Source organism: Camelus ferus, chromosome 14 (assembly GCF_009834535.1).
Source record: "Camelus ferus isolate YT-003-E chromosome 14, BCGSAC_Cfer_1.0, whole genome shotgun sequence".
NCBI classification, from domain to species: Eukaryota; Metazoa; Chordata; class Mammalia; order Artiodactyla; family Camelidae; genus Camelus; species Camelus ferus.
The window spans coordinates 15,026,978-15,043,930 of record NC_045709.1 but is presented as its reverse complement, the minus strand read 5'-3'; the positions used below and the strand labels follow the sequence as shown (position 1 = coordinate 15,043,930).

The 16,953-nt window shown below is 36.2% G+C and overlaps 1 protein-coding gene across 11 annotated transcripts in view; it reads left to right on the top strand.

Moving 5' to 3' along the window:
• NBEA (neurobeachin) overlaps nucleotides 1–16,953 on the top strand; it is a 536,625-nt gene that overhangs the window by 425,593 nt on the left and 94,079 nt on the right. For all 11 annotated transcript variants that reach the window (XM_032496317.1, XM_032496318.1, XM_032496310.1 and 8 more), the window contains 3 exons: nucleotides 5,846–5,963; nucleotides 6,298–6,400; nucleotides 9,690–9,805. In XM_032496317.1, coding sequence (XP_032352208.1) covers nucleotides 5,846–5,963; nucleotides 6,298–6,400; nucleotides 9,690–9,805 — 337 coding nt within the window. The remainder of the gene's footprint in view (nucleotides 1–5,845; nucleotides 5,964–6,297; nucleotides 6,401–9,689; nucleotides 9,806–16,953) is intronic.

The following is a 16,953-nucleotide window of genomic DNA, read 5'->3' as shown; positions in this document are numbered from 1 at the left end:
TATTCCATCTTGAATATATTTGTTACACCCAGAATCACTGATAGTTTGTACAGATTTATAAAAGTAATGTGGACTTACAGCTTTACATTGCACTAACAGCCCTTTAATTAAACTGCTCAAGCTGCAAGTGTCTGTTGGATGTGACGGCCTCCTAAACACTGAGCAGGCCACAGCTCTCCAGCCCTCCACAGCGTTTTCATCAATTCTTAACAGATAATAGACCTTGAAGCAAAATTTAGTTTTTTTCATATCCAAATACTTGTTCTCATGTATGTGTCAGATGATTTGAGATCAGCAAAGCTATCACTAACCAAGTACTCTGAGGTCACATAATATTAACTGCCTTAAAAGGAAAAAAAGACGAAACTGATTTGACAGCTATACCCATGTTTCTGACAACATATGCGTGTCTGATACACATGAGTGCACGGCAACCCTATTTTCCTTCCCCGCGATTATCAAGTAAAGTGTGTTAAGCACACATTTGGGCCAGGTGGTTTACAAGGGGTCGCCATTACATTTGTTTTATGTTGCGTCCTGTGTGTTTCAGTTCATAAGTGAGTGGGGAAGACCTCAAGGTGTAAGGCCAGCATGATCTCTTTCTCCCTTCACTTCTTTTGGCTATTAAGTCCTTTGCTCAAAACAGTTCAGTGGTCACTTAAGAAAATCACAAAGTTCCATACTAATTGTGACCAAGACACCTTACTGTTCTTATTTATGATGTTTATGATGTAATAACAGTTACGTTTATTCAGTTTTCAGAAAATGAAACTGAATAGGCTGGTCAGCATTTGTTGATTAGATTTCACAGTATATTAAATAATTTGGAGAAGCCAGCAAGCATAAACCAGATGATCTGGAAAGGTTGACTCAGGAAAGAAAACAAAGCCACAAACCTCAAGTATAGACGAAAGTACTTATATGGTTTAGAAAAATATCTTGGACAATGAAAAACTAACTTAAAGCGTTATTATAGAAGGTCCTGAAACTTACAGAACACTACGTAATCAGTAGAGGTAGAAATAAAATACAGGCAATTTTATAGTCTCGGGTCATATTTCAGACCTAGGCTGGATGCCCAGATTTTTAAGGGAATACGCCATAAACTTAGTATTTAGTCAACTTCAAATGATATTCCTTTGCATTTTTGAAGTATATGCAGATTGGTTAAACGCCTCATCACTCACCTGAAGTAGCATCCTGACTGCTCCCTCTGCCTGCAGTCTCACAGCCTTCCACTTCACCCTCTGAGAGCCCCGGCTTGTGTGTGTTGGGAATCTCACCTCAGCGCCCCTCATCCTGAGTTCCAGTGTTTTCTTGTTGCATATGAGCAGAGGAGAGCAAAGGGGATTGGGGTACAGTCCCAGGCAGCTATGACAGCCAGAAAATGTCTTTGAATGCTAGTGGTTTATCTCAACAGTTCATTTTTTTACGTTTTCTTTTTCATCCTATCTGTGTTAATTTCACTACAGAAACTTCATAATTACTCACCAGAAATAAGCTTGATGCTCCAGACGGGTGCCAAGTGATACTCTGTGACACACCTCAGTATACATTGTCTTAAGTGAGAGGCACAAGTCTGTAAAATAAAGTCAAACTTCTTCACCTGAAGACCGTCCACAATGCCTCTCGAGTGAAGGAGCCCTTTTTATGCAGGACAAGGTCTTTCACGATGGGGTGTAACCCCGTCTAGAGTCGCCTGTGGGTGCAAATTAAGCTACTAGAAAAGAGAAACCAGTTGTTCTATTTAGGTTGCTCGTTTAGATCTTGATTAAATCTAAAGTCAGGAGAGACCTCTGGCGGCTCCCCCATTAGGATAATAAACATGAGTAGTCTGAAGGCAAAACCGGAACGCTTTTTCCAGTTCAGCAAAGGCGTCAGATATGCATTACTTCATAAGATCTCTTTGTAACCTTCCCCGTATGTAGTATCTCTGTCTGTTTCTCCTAGTGATTTATACAACAAACAAATGTGTATGGAGCACATATGTGCCAGGCACTGTTTTAAGCACTGTGTTTTGAATAGTAAATAAGATAGATGAGGGCGCTTCTCTCATGGAACTTTCATGTCACAGAGGGGATAGGCAAAAAACAGACCAAAAAAATGTCTTGCACAGAATTAAAATGTTTATAATAGAAGGTATAATGGAAGAGATACTGGAGTTAGTACATGATAGCTGTAAATCAGATGCCAGGAAAATCAGTTCACAGGAAAGGATCTAAACAAATTAATTAAAAATTTTAGGAGAGTTTTGTTCCATAATCAATCTTGAAGGAAATAAGAAGAGAAGGCAGGAGGTGGCTTGCTGTGAAAAAAAGGACTCTAGGCTCTGCTGGGTTTCCAGGCAGGGAATTATGAACAGCTCAGAGGGTACATAGTCTTTTATCCGCCCCTTTTAAGGATTTCAAAAGCTCAAATATAACATGGGTGACTATGAAGTAAAATTTTCCTTCCCATGGCCCCTTGTATGCTCATTCGGATGATGCTGCCCTTGTCAAAATAGTTTGCACCTTTGGGTCTGTCTTTTGGAATTTGCCTCCTGAGCTGTTTACTAGCTACTAACAAAATAATTTTCTTTTTGTTTTATTCTCTCTCCCTTTACTCTGCCTCCAGGCTCTACTGCTTTCGTCTGATTATCTTGGTTTCCTTTTTTCTTGCTCCCGAGGGTCCCTGAGGACTCTCGTGGTGCCAGCCTGGAGCTAAGAGAACGGTGGTAGGAGAACTGAGGGGAGTTCATGTGTCATTTTGGAGCCAGTCAAGAGAAAGAAGCCACACAGCAATTTAAACAGGAAAAGTGTTATAATTTATAAAAGCAGAAATAATTATAAATTATAACAGGATATTGAAGTAACAAGGGAATGGTTAGTAAAAAATAAAAACAACTCTTCAGAGTAGGGGAACAGTATATAGACACTGTCTTTGAGCTGACGTTGAACCCAAGAGCCCCTTCAAGCCTTACTGGGGAGGGCATGGCTGTAGCTCCCTAAGTGGTGCAGAGTCACTCTGGTGCCCTGCTGGGAGAGATTGCTGGAGCTCTGTCCTTTGGAACTTTCCAGAAAACCACCCTCTAAGGAGTTGGTGAAGCTGTTTATGGGAGGGTTCTTACCAGAGGCACTCTGCTACAGAACTGCCTGGGACAGGGGAGTTCTGGAGAAAACTGCTAGTCACTGGGTGCTGTCAGCCATCACACACTGCGGGAGCCGGGCACTGGAGAAGCCCCGCCCTCTGCAGGGACCTGCTGGCTGAGCACGCCAGAACCAGAAAGAAAACCCCTTTCTTCTGCATCATCTCTTCAATGTCCTTTCCTGATAGAGTGTGGCATCATGTCCACTAGCAAAGGAAAAATAAAGGGCACAATTCATTTTCACAGGATAAGCAATTAATGGTAAATTTGGAGCCAGGAAGCAATAATTTGATAACTGGCACAGTTGATAAGACAGTTTTGCATTGAGCACGTACAGAGTCAAGCCAACTTCTTTGTGTTTGTGAGCCACCTGCCTGCTGATAAACTGATGACATGCTTAACGGAAAGGAATACTTGGTCAAATATTCATCACATTATGTTTCCCAAAGAGAAAAATAAGTAAAAATATTAGTATGTTTGTGTGTGTGTGTGTATATATATATACGTATACACACACACATATACGTAATGTCCACCATCCTCCTGGCATACCAGCTTTAGTATAAGGGTGTCAACACAGCACACAGGTTTATTGGGAAGGTCTCTCCCTTTTCTGAGATTATGCTCATTTTATTCTTTGGGTTTTATATATATATTTTAGTGAAAGATAGTTTTTGTTGTGTAGCTGCTTAATTTGTCTTAAAATTCTTCTTACTTGACAAAATAAGAGTTATCAACGCTGTATTACTGCTCTTTCCATTTAAAAAAAAAATGTGCTGGTCTGTGAAATTCAAATCTGGAAACCATTGCAACGAAGTGAGACTATATTAATAGGAATTGTGGCAAGTCACTATAATCCTTTTGTGAAATGTATAAAAAGAAGTTTTGCATTTAGAACCTGAAAAGCAGTTGTCACTTTATGCTCAACAGCAAGGACACATAAACTTACAAACAGAACGTAAATAATAGCTAGGCCATGCACTTTACGTTCATTGTCTCCACTTAACCAGTAATAAGTATTATTATCACTGTTCTTCAGATTACAAAAATTAGATAGAGGTAAATAATTTTTCCAAGTTCCAAAGCTAGCAAATAGCAGAGCCAAAATTTAAATCGGAGTCTGACTGGCTCCAAAATCCTTCAGTATTTAAATAAATGTCTGACTGGCTCCAAAAACCTTCCAGTGCCTGGAGAAAGACAAAAACTGAATTAAGGGGTTAGAAAATAGAATTTTCAAAAAATAGAAAGACCAATAGATCATATACCGTGTATTTATGTGTGTGTGTGTATATATATATATAATATGTGTGTGTATATATATGTGATATATGTGTGTGTGTGTGTATGTTTCCTAGAGGAAGGAAATGTGAAAAGGACTTCATAACTTGTTTTCATGGATACCATGTATGTTAAACTCAATAACTAGTTTCTGTTTTCACCAAAGCAAATATACGTGTAGCAGATTATACAGGGTACACCAATGCAAGTAGAAAATGTGTTTATGAATTGTTAATATATATCGGTGTCTCAGGAAAGAATGTGCTAGTTGCAGATTTGACTACAGTAGCATAATCAAGTATGGATTTGTCTGTGTTATGGAAGAAGTTGTCCAGATACGAGTAGATGCTGAGACTGTTTCAGTAACTCAACATTAGGGCCGACCTTGCTGACATTCCCTTGACCTTCCTCTTACAGTTACACAGTTGCTGCTACAGTTTCTGCCATTTCATCTCCATTCAAGCAAGGAAGAGAAAGAAGTGTACCAGCTACATATGACTCATTTTATCAGCTTTTCTGAAATATCCCGAGTGACTTTGGTTTTGTTCTCATTAGCCAGTTCTGGGTCAAATGTCCTTACCGCTAGTTGCAAGGGAATTTGGGAAAAACAAGGAATAACTTTCTCATGATTGGCTTAGACCATGGGTCAGACAAACTCTGGCCTCAGGAACAAATCAGGCCGTTGTCGTAAATAAAGCTTCACTGGAACACAATCACACACTGTGGGAGCCGGGTGTGTACACATTGTCTGTGACTGCTTGCACACTATGATGGCAGAGCTGAGTGGTTGTGAGAAGGACAGATGGCCTCCTATTTGGCCTTTTACCAAAAATGTTCATTGACCCCTGGACCACGTTAGATCAATCGTGACCCATCACCTGAAGCTGACCACGTGGGCACTTTGGGGCTCACTGGTCTTCCATTAAGCAAAGAATAAGGAAGAAAAGTGATACTGGAAAAGAACCAACAGTATGTCAGGTCACCTGATCTAGCTGATCATATACAAGACCAAAAAATTGTAGTACGTTTTCTGTTTAAAGTCACAGGGTCACCTTGAACATAGAACTTTTCTGCTCCTTCATTTCTTCATGAGCCAACTAAGAAAATTTAGAACGGTAGAAATTTTGCAAATATTCAGAATCAGATGATTGGCAGTATTGTGATATATCATGAGTTCAGGAAGAAAATCCCTAATTTACTTGCTTTTATACAGCACTGTCTAAGGTATTGTCAGACTGGGTCTGAGGTGGGAGGACACAGCTCAAGAGGTAGAGGGCATGCTTAGCATGCATAAAGTCCTGGGTTCAATCCCTGGTACCTCCTCTAAAAGTAAATAAATAAAATAAATAAATTACCCCCCAAAAAAGACCCATTTCAAAATCAGACTGAATCTGAAACACATATTCAACTGACTGACACTTCCCTTTCAACTGTTCAATTTAGGTTCTCGCATACACTGAGGGACTGCATGGAAAATGGATGTTCAGCGAGATTCGGGCTGTATTTTCAAGACGTTATCTTCTACAGAATACTGCTTTGGAAGTATTTATGGCAAACCGAAGTAAGTCCCCTTGAATGTTTTGAAAGAAAATGTACTTATTTTTGGATGTTGTTCTTTTACATGGTCGGATACTGTCTTGATTTTTTTTTTTTTTTTTTTGCTGTATTTCTCTCTTTGATCTGCCCTCGCTAAAACAAAAATAAAAATAAAAAAGAATTAATTTGAAAAAGTTAAGCCTAGATTTCTCATGGATAAAGTTACACAGAAAGCTGATTTTCCATGCTGATTCATTGCCTTTACAAATAAATCATGAAAGGCTCTGGAAAGTGATTTCTGAAATTGATGGTTAGCTCTCTTGTGGTTTTCTAAATCATGTTTTTTCTTCTTACCACAGCCTCGGTTATGTTTAATTTCCCTGATCAAGCAACAGTGAAAAAAGTTGTCTATGGCTTGCCTCGGGTTGGAGTAGGGACCAGCTACGGTTTGCCACAAGCCAGGTAATTATATCACATTACACATTATCTATGGTTTGTTAACATATTTTAATCTCAATATGACAGAAATCTAAATAGGGTTATAAAATTATAATTATTTTAAGAAACAAGGAATTTTCTCCCTCTGCAGGTCATTTGTAGGGAAGGAGGTTATGTAAATAGCTATTTGAAGGATGACAGAATGGGGCATAATTTTATTTAACACATAGAATGAGGAAGTTAAAAAATTGATAGCATCTTACAGCTAACACATAATTAAGACATTTTTACTGAAGATCTTACAAGAAACATACCAAAAGCTTCATGATGTTTGTGATTAATTGTTGTGGTAGCATATAACTTGTTTTTTATAAATGCTATGTATAAGTGCTTCTTCATTAAAGTAGTAAAATTCTCAGAATTTAGTGAGATTAATAGTCATTAATTATGGTATGATTTTAACCATTTCCTAATTCTTTCATCTTGGTATTTTTAAAAAGCATTTTTGAAATCTTATTTCATTGAAAGATACTAATCTAAGAAAACATAGCCAATAATTATGTATATATATCACTAATGTCAGTCAGTTTTTGGCTCCAAGTAACTGAATACCTGATTAAAAGTAGCTTAAACAATAGGGGTTTTTTTGCTTTGGCGGTTCTGTTTTATGAAAGATGTGGAGTTAAGGAGGAGTTGCCAGTACTGACTCAGAGGTTTGGTGATGTCAGAACTTTCAGTTGGTCTCATGTTCACAAAATAACCACTACTGCTCCAGGTACCACATCTTCACACAACTACATTCAAGTAGGAAAAATACACAAAGGATTTCTCCTTGAACATCTATGTTTTAAGAAGGAATGTATCTAGACGCCTCCAGCAGTCTTTACTGCAGTTCCTTCTGGCCAGAATGGGGGTCACCCTTCTGCCCCTAGAATCATCACTGAACACTAATGTGAAATCATCCCCTAGAATTCAAGGGAAAATATACCTCTGAACTCTGCCCCTTCCTTCCTGGACAAAATATATTTTCTATTGTTCAGGAGGAAAGAGATATTATCGGCACTGGGCAGACAAGCAACACTTTCTTCCACATAGATCATTATGTTCCTGGGAATCACTGCAGAGCACTGCATGCATGGAAAGGAAAACTAATCTTTGTCTATCTTCTCTTAAATAGGCTACAGACATTTAAAAGACAGGGACTGTGTCTTATTTATCTTTTAATCTACGACACCTAGCACACCGCCTAATTGCAAAGGTGCTTTATAAGTGCTGCTCGACTAGCATTACCTTGCATTGTGAGGTATCTGTTCTCCTATTAAGCTTACAGGGTAAGGCTAATTCACTGACAGGTATGCACATGCTCAGGATGTTTGTTAGTTGAATGACAAGATTAAATTAAGACATTTGTAGATAATGAGGTACTTATATAAAATACAGGTCAAAAGAAAAATGCATTTAATCTGTCAAAAAAAGAAAATGAGGTTAGTTTTGCAAGACTTGTTCTTATTGAATCTCAGCTGACTCATAGTAATCATTACTTCCTTTCCTAAGTACTTACAAATCTTTTAATCATCAATTCAAGAATTTTTCCAGGAACTGACATTAAGAACTCACTGATAGGTCTTTTTCCTTTTTAAAAGTAATCTTCTGCCTCCTGGCATATTTCTCAATGACCATGATTCTTCAGAGAGTACCAATAGAGTTTTCTCAATGGCATGTGTAATTTCCTTCAGTACTCTTGGACTTGTTGGGACCTGAGTTCATTGAAAACAACCAGAAGCTCTTTTACTATACTCCTTACCTATTATGAGCATTATTTTACTTTTAACCACACTTGATCTCTCCTTGATTTTTGGAAGATGATTCTTCTTGACAGAAAAATCAAGCAGAAGCAGAGCCTTGAGACATAACTGTAAACATCTCAGGGCTGCTGCAGGGTGGTTTATATTTTTTAGGGAAACACAGCAGCATCTGTCAGACACTGCTCAAACTCTTAGGTTGGTTCTAAGTTTCAATGTGTGCTAGCACTGCATTCTTTTTGATGATATCTTAGCCTGTGAAAGTAAGTTTTAGGGAGTTGCTGGTGATTTAAAAAAATAAAAGCACTGCATGAAAATTAATGAGGAACAGGAAATGAAGGTGGTGATGTCAGATAGGATTCTGAGGCTTAAGAAGTTATGCAGTGCCCAACAGGTGGACGATACATTCCTTTAGTAAGTAATCATTGTTATTTTTAAGCCACTTTTTAAAACTTTTTAAAATTTATTTGAGGGGGTAATTAGGTGTATTTATTTATTTTAATTTTTTTAATGGAGGTACTGGGGATTGAACCCAGGACCTCCCACATGCTAAGCACACGTTCTACCACTGAGCTCTACCTTCCCACCAATCGTGGTTATTTAAGAATGAAATAAAATACTTTTTTTCATTTTATGAATATTATATTCTCAAACAGCTACTTAGTTATTAAGACTCAAGTATTTATTAATCTATTTAGGCCTAACTACTTAATAAACAGGACTGTTAGGTATTTCTCTTGGGCTGGGGGCACCATGAAAAAATTCCTGAGACCCTAAGGGTGGCATAAATTGAAAAGTTTGGGAATCTCTGTCTTAAGTGGTGGTTTTGGAAACTCAGTTAGCCTTATCATACTTTGACAAATACAGTCAGCTTTCATTATTTTTTAGATAAACACATTGAACCTTGAAAAGTTCATAATTTTTACAGAATTTCTTGATTCACTCCCTTAAGCTATTCCTAGGTCCCTTCTTCTCAATTCATACATTTTCAAAGTTCCCAGTTGTTTGTTTTTTACCTCATAAGAGGGATGTGTATCGTGTGGTTAGAGGCTGTGCACATGCGCACACTCTGTGTGTGGGGCAGATGTAAAAAGTTCAGTGGCAGCATTATCATATAAGATTTAAGTCAAATGCTCATATGCTGGTGCCTGACTGTCTGCCTAGCTTCTTAGCATGCAGCAGATTTGCTGTATTGTTTAAAAGCTACTTTGACTTATTTTGAGTAATGTTTCACCTTTTTTGTTCTTGTTGACTTGTAAAATACCCACTTGAAGCCATATCATCCAAATAGAAGCTTTCACCGTGGTTTACCCTGAGTAACTAAATGTATCTTCTCTATAATAGAATTTTCAAATATTACGAGTATCTACAATTAAAATATATTTTGTCATTTATCAAAACCATGAATTATTTTAAGTTGAATAAAATCAAATTACTATATTAGTTATTTCTGAATTTTTAAAAGTCATGAGTTAAAAGAGACTGTCTGTTATGGTTTGCTTAATTGCTAGGAGGATCTCACTGGCCACTCCTCGACAGCTTTATAAATCTTCCAACATGACTCAGCGTTGGCAAAGAAGGGAAATTTCAAACTTCGAATATCTGATGTTTCTTAACACTATAGCAGGTAAGAAGACATCTCATTCTCTAATCAGGTAATATGTTTCTGTTCATCAAAATCATTGGTAATGTGACTTGATGGAGTACATCGTTCTCCTTGGAATTCAAATACAGCATTAGAATAAATATTGAAGTACTCACATTAAATTGTTATCAGAGACTACACAAGTAAGTACCAAGGTTTAGATGCATTTATTGTTGAAGAGGCTTTTCCTTGCTCTCCTTCTGCCATTTCCTTTGCTGACAGCTTTGTCTGAAGGTTTATTAGAATCAACAAACCATTGCCAGAGAGTGTCTGGAAATAATAATGGGAAAATGTAATTTCACTACTTTGTCATTCTCAGCAGTAGCAGCTAGACAGGAGAATAACAACAGGATTCTGCCTAGTACAGATGTCACCTGGATTATGGCATGATTGGGTTACAGCATCTTTTTTTTTTCTTAAAATCTTCCAATGAAAATATAAAATCAGATTACATTTCTAAATGATGAGTAACTGCCATCAGCCTCGGCAGTACCAGGCTTGTAAATTAAAAGAAGATAGTGGCTTTGTTTTTCAGCTAAATCAGTGGTTGTCAGTGGCTGTACATGTCTATGAGATTTAAGTAGCTCTTTCTTTTGTCCTGAATTAAGCTCCAAAGCCCTAATTTATGTTGAATTACAAAGAATTTACTTCTGTAAACCAGGCTCCACCAAAATTTTTGCAATCAGATGAATTTAAATAATTACTTAAATATATATGCTTACCTATGATTATTGTTCTTTCATGAATGAATACTCAGAACCATGAGTTTAGAGCCTTGTGGTCTGATTCATTGCTTGAAAGGGTAACTGTGTAATATTCGTCTTTTTTAATCTATCATATACAAGTGAATATGGATGCTATGGGCATATATTAAATATGAATGATACAGATATATATTAAATAGACAAGAGAACTTGATTTGTCAACAAAAAGGGATAAAAAATTATTTGAAATGGTTTTGCATTTTAATTATTTAATACACACATTGTAATTTTAATGCCTTTGCTAATAGTATACTAGAAGTGCAACCAAAGAACTATTTATTACATATATTAAATGTTATTCTGTATTTCATACACGTATCTCCACTATATAACTATACCTTCAAGATACCTTTATGACATATTTCATATATATTTGTATGCCAGTATATACAATGTACATATCTTAAAGAGACCTGCTTACTTCCTTGAAGATAAAAGAAATGTGTTATGCTATTTAATTAACACATTACTTACATATAAAGATAGAATGAACTTAAACATCTGAAATGTAAAGAACCTAATTTCCTTAGCATATTTATGTAAACAGCATGATGTAGCATAAGCTTCATTGCCAAGGTGAAGGGGATAGAATCCCAGATCTGCCAACTTTATGTCCTAGGGCATAGGTGGAATTGCAGGTTTTAACTCTGTCTTGGACTTTAAATCTTTCAATAGCCATGTTTGATATGTTTGCATCTGTTTTAATAACTAATCTGTTTGGTCTTATATAATCTTCTCTTATACCATTGCTTTTAATATTTTCTTGCTTTTCATATTGTTTTGTCTTTCTTCAGGCATGTAAATAAAATTTTGCCCACTATTTTAGAATTCAGAACATAGGATATTTTGTTATTAATTTTCTTCGAGAATTAATATGTTTAAATTTTTTTAACCTTCTAAAATATATTTCTCTTACTTTTGAACTCAAAAATGAATCAACATTTTTAATCACTCCTATGCAAAATAAGAACATTAACTCAATTTACTTCTCATTTATTGCTTATCTTCATCAATATAACTTAATACCAGAATCCATATTATTATTAAACACTTATTTTTTGAAGCCCACATATTTTTACATCTTAGGAAGGATTTCAACTCTATTAAAATTTTCTTCTCGTTAATGCAGTATGTTATTTTCAACTACGTGGATCTTTACCTGATTTTTCAGGGTAGTGTTCTCTTTACATTCTTCTGCAGTATTCTTTCATGTTTCCTGTAGTTAGGTTCTCCTATTGTCCTTGAAAGATCTATCGAGTCATTGTCTACCATATGTCGTACATAAGCGTGATTTTTTTTTCCCTTGACTGTGCTCCCTGTTTGGAGCTTTTGGAATTAAAACTGAAGGACAGGGTGATCTCACTCTGTTTCCAGTCAAGCTGGTATGCTTACTGAAAGGTTCTTCTGTTCTACGATGGGATTCTGTCCTCTGGATGGAACGTTATCTGGTTTATTGTATTAAAGGACTCTTTTTGTTTATTTGTCTTGGGGGGGCTATTAGGTTTATTTTTTATTTATATAATGGAGGTACTGAGGATTGAACCCAGGATCTTGTGCATGCTAAGCACATGCTCTGCCAGTGAGCTATAACTTCCCCTCTACTGGTCTTCATCTCTTCTCTGCATTTTACTCCTGTCAGATACATTTCCCACAGTGTGGTTCAGTTCCACCTGTAACCACCACCCACTTCATGCCTGTTACTTTCTGGGAGTTTGTTTCTCTGTCTAGCTCTAGAAAGATTGCAGCCTGGATAGAGATAGCACTGTGATCCCTAAAAGCTGTCCCTAAGCGATATAGATACAGCTGTTTTTCTGATTGGGATAATCTTCGGGTTTCTGAGCCAGAGCATGCAGATTGTAAGGAGAATTTGAGTGTCTTTCTATCTTTTTTTGAATAATTGAGGTCTGTTTTATATGGTGTCACAAAGAATGTACAGACAACTGGGAGTTTTTTAAAAGAATTTATTGGGTATTTTCTTTGCAATGACTCTAACTAAATATTAAAGTCTGTCTACTGTAGACAGTGGGATGAAGAGAAGTATAAATAGACACTCGAAACTCAGAGCACTTACAACTGGATGAGTAAATGAAATATACATAAGAGCATTTTGAGACAGCTGATGGTAAGTGCTGAATGAGTGCTATAAATAGTGAATGCGACAAGAGCTAAGCAGGGTGGAAGAATTTTAAGAATGTTTTGGGGGAGACAAAAAAAGAACAGAGCCTTACAAATTTCTGCCAGTTGGATATGTGTTACGCATTCAGTGGACATGAGTGTCATATCTTGGCTACAGCAGAGAATAATAGGAGATAACATTGGAGTTGTAGGTAAGAACCAGACTGTAAAGAACCTGAATCTAGGAATCAGTGTTTTATAGTAGAAGAGAATGCAGTATGGAGTTTTAGGAAAATTAAACTGATAACTATGGATGGCATGAATCAGAAACTAGATCTCCTAAAGCTGGGGAGAGCTTTCAGGAGAGCATTACAGGACTCTAGATATGAAATTGACTTGTTCCTCGTTTTAATAAAATGTTACTGAACGCTTCTGCTATGTGCCACACACTCTATTTGGCACTGACACTTCAGAAGAAAGCAAAGTATGGTTTCTGCCTTGGAAGAGATCATAGTATAGTCAGGAAAACAGACGTACGTACACCAGCAATTCCAGTAAAAAGTTACAATTATTATAGTAGGAAAATATACAAAGCTATTTGAAGCCATAGATCCAGAAGGCATTACATTTACAGGAAAAGCTTCTCATAGTATTTTCATAGGCTTCTTATAGGCAACATGTAAGCTGGAAATTTCTTTAATTTTTCTTAATATCAAGGTTCAGGGAAAAATAATATTTTTATTATTTTTGCCTAGTTTTATTATTTCTTTGTGAAACATTTCTTTTATGTCAATATCAACATTGAGAACAAATGGTAAATAATAATGCTTACCGAGCAGTTTCCGAATGTTGCAAACATGGTTCTAAGTGTTTTATGCATATTTACTCATTTAATCCTAACAATAACCCAAAAGTTCTTATTCTCATTTCACCAATGGGCAAATGAAGTACGGAGAAGTAAATAACTTGCCCAAGCCACAGAGCTAGTACGTGAAGAAGTCAGGATGCTAATGTAGGTAGTTTGGCCATAGACTTTCACTCAACTACAATAGCATACTGCCTCTGGATATTCACAGTGACATTCAGTTTCACCTCCAGTCACCAGCCTTAATCTATCAACTGCTTTAAGACCTAAACAATTAATGATTTTTAGACAATTGTTTTCATTTTTATTATGGTTATGACTTTTGTACACAGGGATATTCTACCATTAGATCTGGGTCTAGAATTATCATCTCTAATGTACAAGCTGGTACTGTTTTCAGCGAGATCTCAGATCCAGAGAAGCAAGACTCTGAGACAGAGACTTTCTTGCAAGAAGTTTATTGGAGAGTGTCCTTGGGATCAACATCTGTGGGGGAGTAAAGAAAGTAGAACTTGGCAGAAGGAAAAACTGAACCTCAAAGCAGGTGCAGCAGAGACCTCAGCAGATCTTACAGGGAGGCGAGAGCTGAGATGACCTTTCAGAGATGTCTTGCCCTTGCAGCAAGGGCACCCGGCCTCGTTACCTCCACTTTGCGGTCACTGGATGCAGACTCCTGGGAAGGAAAGGGCCTTGAGTGAGAGGGCTTTCTCCTGATGGTGGCAGCTCCTAGAGAACACCACCAGCCACAACATGAGCAACTCAGCCACCAACCCAACTCCAGGATAGAGTAGTTCTCAGAATCACCTGGAGGGCTTGCTGAAACAGAGCATTGAGCCCCACCCCAGAGGTTCTGATTCAGTAGGTTTAGAGTGGGGCTCAAGCATTTGTATTTCTAACAAGTCACCAGGTGATGCTGATGCTACTGGTCCAAGATCCACACTTTGAGAACCACTGCCCTGTACCTATATTCTTTAAAAGACATACCTTAACATAATTGTGTTAATGTCCCATAGGATTCACATCTTCCACAGCACTGTATGTGCCACACGTGTTGGCACTTATAGTAATGTGTCCTTAGCATTTTATGTCTTCTTCTCTCCATTGGGATTATGAGGTCAAAGTTTTGCACTATAAATACCCATCAGATTGAACTGATTTAATATTTATGCTCTGTGTTTGCATGATTTTGTGGTCTATTATGTGAGTTGACTAGAATTGCTATATTTAAATTTAAATTTAAATTTCCTGGATTAAAAAGAAGAGTTGCAAAATGCAGTCTGATTGAGAAGATGAAACAACCCTTTCTGGCTTCATGTTTTTAAAAATATAGGTCAATGTGACCTAATAAATTCACATTTTCTGCAAAGATATTCAGTATTTCTCTTACACTTTACATGAAATTCGAAGTACATTTTGTGATGCATTTCTTCCTCTGAGGTCTCTCATCCTTGGCCAATTTGTCTTTTCCTCCTTTCAAAATGCTTTTAAAAGTAAGACTCTCCATAAAGCACACAGCAGCAATGTCCTAGAATTAATGCAGTATGTAGAGTTTTAGACCCTCATGTGACACATGTATATATACATAATTACATAGAAATAGACACATTTTCCTATACGTATGTAAGTTTTGTAAAGATACTTTACGTAGTAAAAGAAGCTTGTCAAATACTCAGAAAACATACTGTTTTTAAAAGACACCTAAAGGCCAACAAATATTTTCATGGCCTTTATTTTGTTGTATTTATAAATTCAATAAATACTCGTGATAGAAAATTAGAAACATAGAAAAGTATAATTTAAAAACCCAATCACTTGTAATTCTAGCCATAAATATCACAGTTAACACTTTGGTGATTTTTCTGTTTTGTTTTGTTTTTTTCCTATGTGTGGCAGTCTTTGGGAATCTGTTACATATACAGGTTCACATTCTACTTTTTTTCATCCCATTAAATATTCTTTGAAAACATGACCTTTAAAACTGCATGAAAGTCGGCTTAGGACTGTGATGTAATTTATTTAACTATTCTGAAACAATTGATCTTTAATTTTTAAAGAACACTAAGTTTTGGAAGACTTTTAATGGTGCTTAGAGTTTGATTTAGATATATGGGTTCAACCTCTGATTCCCAGATTGACCTAGTTTCTGTTCATTGTGTTCCAAAAGATACAACTTCTGCCTCATTTTATACTTTGTTAAATAATACTATGAACAAGATATTAAAATCTGACATTCTAGTATTTAAAAAAAAATAGAGTGATTGCTTACTAGCTTCATGTAAATGATCCTGTTGGGTTTGGGGGCTTTTTTTTTTTTTTTAAGATTTTTGAGTTGTTTTTCATATGGTCAGCTAATAAATTCAGTACAACTTCCCCAACGCCAACCTTTTTCTCCTGTTTAGCATTTTCCACTTTTTTACTCTGTGATGTACAAGCCCTCCCTGGTTAATTATGTATATATTTAGCTACTGCATGTGTTGGGCTTATTATTGTCATCTAATTAGATGTAACTTGAACTGCTTGCTTCTAGAAAAATCATTAAAAATTCTTTCCTAATGACCTAGAGATGACAAAATGTCTGTAAAGTGAGAAGAAGCAGACAAGCACAGGAACATCGCTCTTAAAGAGTGTTAATCCAGATGCTGCAATCGTCTAATTAAACAATATTTTGCTGTCATTAACATTTTCACCAAGGAATTGCAGTTATAATTTCTTTGTCAGCTGTCTCTAGATCACTTTACCTTCAAAACTAAAGTGCCATATAAAAACATTAAATTGGATGGTTTAATTAAAAAGGTTTTTTTTTTAAATAAAGAAACATATCTGGTGTTTCTGAGATCTCATTTACTGTGCTTCACTTTTATTGTTTGAGTAGATTAGTGTCACAGGCTTGCAATATTTAATATTCATCTTCTAAGATAAATCCTTAAAGTACAGTAAGTAAAAAGAATTCTGCACTTACTACTGCTGGAAAAGGAAGAAACCCTACCAATTACAGCACAAGATTATTTACTAAATTTCAATTATCCTAAATTTAAAAATTGATAAATAAGTACCTCCATGTGCCAGAACCTAACAGGTATTACTTTGGAAATATTTCACTTTTTTGTTAGTAGGTAAGTTAGTAAACAGCAGGATTTTTTTTTTTCAGTTCACAGAGGTGTTCAGTAAAATAATTAAAGTAATAATGCTAATTCATGGCTGAAACTTAATAAATGCAAAATCCCAGAGTACCACTACTTACTCTTTTTCATCCACGTGATTTTTAAGTACATTGTGAATTTTTAATTCAAATCAAAAACATTTATAACTGTCCATGTTGCAAAGCTTTTATGTGGAAATTTTTGTTTAGAAAGGGTTTTAATGTAACTATGTCAGAACATCTATTT